The sequence below is a fragment of the Cupressus sempervirens genome, chromosome 8 (assembly GCF_028749045.1).
Source record: "Cupressus sempervirens isolate cs-2001-9-10 chromosome 8, ASM2874904v1, whole genome shotgun sequence".
NCBI classification, from domain to species: Eukaryota; Viridiplantae; Streptophyta; class Pinopsida; order Cupressales; family Cupressaceae; genus Cupressus; species Cupressus sempervirens.
The window spans coordinates 70,900,409-70,903,641 of record NC_143125.1 but is presented as its reverse complement, the minus strand read 5'-3'; the positions used below and the strand labels follow the sequence as shown (position 1 = coordinate 70,903,641).

Genomic DNA, 3,233 nt, shown 5'->3' with positions numbered 1-3,233 from the left:
AGTGAAGCCATCAAAACAGAGCTGTCGTTCACTGTTACTCTTGAATAGGCTTCTATGTTCTCCCTGCTGTTTGCTGGTAATCCTTGTCTACAATCTACCAGTGGATTAAAAACAGTAGCGCATGTTTGACTCTTAAGATAGTTTTTGAACCTTTCTGAGTAAGGAAGAATTTTTTTTTAATTTTATTGTGGATCGCCATTCTTGTCATCATTTATAAGCCTTGTGTTTTCTAGATTCAGTAGGAAGATAAAAATAATGTTGCTTTGTTCACAACTGTACACAAATCTCAGCTATTCTTTCTAAATTGTGGTTGTTATCCATGTGGTATGAGTAATTTGCTAGCTGTTAAACATAGGTATCCCAATGCTAAGATTTTGTTCAAATTATGCCGACGTCCCATTGGGGGGGCTACTGTAGTTTTTCTTATTGTGCAGGTCGTCATGTGTGACATATTTGAAATGAAAAATTGCTAGAATCCAACTTTTTCCCCGATATGCAGAGTTCACAGGAGTCTTTTAGCTTCTGTGGGGGTGCTAGGGGCAGCTCCATCAATGGTTATATATTCTACATAGAATCAGTGACTATGTGATCTGCTCCTTTCAAAATAAAAAATTATAGTTTTATATATAAAGTCTTCTCAAAATACATGGTCAATGCTAATTGTACTATAATTCAGCAATTAAAAAAACTAATTTTCACATATAACTATAGAACCACAGATTATGCACAGTGTAACCCTCCTTCACTCTCCGCACAGAAGGCAAGGACTAAAGCTCAATCAGAGCTCTTGTTTTATAGTCTCTTGTGTAGTATCAATTATTTTTAAATACAGTCCTCACACATATTTTAAATATGTAGTAGGTGATGACCGGTCACACTTTTGTCGTCTATACAGCAACTAGATGGCATAGGATATTGCGCCACTGCTAGGCCTCCTCCCTTATCTCCTCTGAAATCTACATTCAAGTATCAAGTTTCCATCACAGAGCTCTTGTTCTGGCTGCAGTCATATTCCTCACTCTGAAATAAATGCAATGGCAACCTTGGGAAGACTTTCACCCAGTGATGGAGATATGATCACCATTCTTAGCATTGACGGAGGAGGAGTTCGGGGTATTATTCCTGCAACTATCCTTGAATTTCTAGAGTCGGAGCTTCAGGTATTATTTATTTCTTTCTATCTGATCAAATCCATTACATACTCAGAATTACTTTGATTGTGTTTACTGTTTTTAAGGTCTTGTTTCTAATTAACTCAACTTAAACGTGTTGATAGAAACGGGATGGCACAGACGCTAGAATAGCAGATTATTTCGACATCATTGCCGGGACAAGCACAGGAGGACTCGTTACTGCGATGTTAACTGTTCCAAACAACGAAGGCAAACCACGCTATTCTGCTGAACAAATTAAAAAGTTTTATGTGGAGAAGAGCAGTTCAATTTTTCCACCTAGAAAGTAAGTTCCCTTCAATTTCAAAGCATTCTCATTTGGTAGAATAGGAGATCAAATAAAAGCGTGTAGGCGACTAATTTCGTTTAATGGGTATTTTGCAGGGGCTTTTGGGGATTTTTGCAATCAATTTACGCTTTATTTAGAGGCCCGAAATATACTGGGCGTTATCTGCACAATCTTGTGAAAGAATTAGTGCGTAAAGTGCGATTGCAACAACTCCTAACTAATGTAGTGATCCCAACCTATGATACCAATTTGCAGCAGCCCATAATTTTCTCTACTTTTGAGGTACATTTTTCCGTCTTTCCTTAGGTTTTTCTTGTTTTCTTTAAATTATAAGATCATCATGCACCGCTAAATTCGTTTCCAATTTGGTTTTGTATTTTATTCACCAACATTTCTGTAATCTATATTTCGAATCATAATGTATCATTAAGGTGATTAAGGAGAGTTATGAATTGTATATCTTTTCCACAGGCTAGAGTCGATGTCTCAAAAAATGCATATTTATCAGATATATGCATTGGTACTTCGGCTGCCCCAACATATCTCCCTGCACACTATTTTGAAACAAAATATCCATCCGGAGAAATCAGAAAATTCAACCTCATAGATGGAGGAGTCGCTGCTAACAATCCAGTAATAGTACTTCTTCTATTGTCCTTTCAGATATACTTGTTGATTGCTGCTTACCGACAATTAGTTCTAATATTTTTCACTCTACTTTAAAAAAAAAACGTACCCTGCAGACATTACTTGCTTTGAACGCAATGACAAAGGAATTCATCAACAATCCCAGAGAATGGGCACCCTTAAGCAAATCAAAGGTGATTCAATCATAGAAATATATGATTTCTTTCCTTAAGGAATGCAAGGTTTATTAACGGTTAGTATATTTCAATCAGGAGAAGCTGGGAAATGTTTTGGTTTTGTCTCTTGGGACTGGATACAAAACGGCATCATACAAAGCCAGTGTTGTTTCAAAATGGGGACTTTTAGGGTGGCTCCGTCAGAAAGACACGGTGCCAATAATCGACACTTTTATGCAATCAAGTTCAGATATGGTGGACATTCATTCCTGCTTACTCTTCCAAACCTCTCGTTCCGAAGTTAACTATCTCAGAATTCAGGTATATTTTAGTTTTCTTCATCTCTAACCATAAACGTTAAAGTGGTGTTTATCATAACATTATTTTATTATAGGAAAGCGATTTGGCGGGACAGACAGCCTCTGTTGATATCTCCACCAAGAAAAACCTTAAAGATCTTGAAGGCATTGGGAAAGGGCTTCTGAAAAAGTATGTTTCCAGAGTGGATATACAGACGGGGTTTTATGTTCCAGTTCCTAACCATAAGGTCACCAACAGGGAAGCGTTGATCGGGTAAACGTCACAATTATTGTTCTTGTTAATTCAATTATGAAGTATAAAACAGGGATTGCATTATTCGATGGTTTGAATACTGATGATGGTTAGTTGACTTCTGAACAGTTTTGCAACGCAACTCTCCGAGGAAAGAAAGTTGCGAATCAGGCGATCATCTGCTCATAACCCTGTGCAAACTCTCTAATATTATCATCTGTGGAAATTTTGTATAACGTAGCCACCTGATCCATAACGCTTTCAATGCATTTTTTAAGTGCGTGTTTTTGTTTTCACTCTTTTGCTGATGTTTCCCTTTCTCCCGGATCTTGTTTAATCTCGACGCACTATTGGCAGTATAGTCTCTTCAAAATAAATTTTATCTCAACCAATGTTAAGCTTTTAAGGACTTCAATG

General features: G+C 37.1%; 1 protein-coding gene across 1 annotated transcript; it reads left to right on the top strand.

Moving 5' to 3' along the window:
* Nucleotides 1–1,034: 1,034 nt before the first annotated feature.
* Nucleotides 1,035–3,024, top strand: LOC149541665 (patatin-like protein 2). Its single transcript, XM_089795642.1, has 8 exons — nucleotides 1,035–1,160; nucleotides 1,277–1,458; nucleotides 1,557–1,743; nucleotides 1,933–2,094; nucleotides 2,205–2,282; nucleotides 2,364–2,585; nucleotides 2,659–2,837; nucleotides 2,946–3,024. The coding sequence occupies exons 1-8, from the start codon at nucleotides 1,035–1,037 to the stop codon at nucleotides 3,022–3,024; spliced, it is 1,215 nt and encodes a 404-aa protein (XP_089651768.1).
* Nucleotides 3,025–3,233: the final 209 nt, after the last annotated feature.

What these genes read in the sequence shown, in the direction of transcription:
- LOC149541665 (XM_089795642.1), top strand. Translation starts at nt 1,035, where the DNA reads ATGGCAACCTTGGGAAGACTTTCACCCAGTGATGGAGATATGATCACC. An exon ending in TAATTTTCTCTACTTTTGAG is followed by an intron (nt 1,744 to 1,932) that starts GTACATTTTTCC and finishes TCTTTTCCACAG; the next exon opens with GCTAGAGTCGATGTCTCAAA. An exon ending in AACAGGGAAGCGTTGATCGG is followed by an intron (nt 2,838 to 2,945) that starts GTAAACGTCACA and finishes ACTTCTGAACAG; the next exon opens with TTTTGCAACGCAACTCTCCG.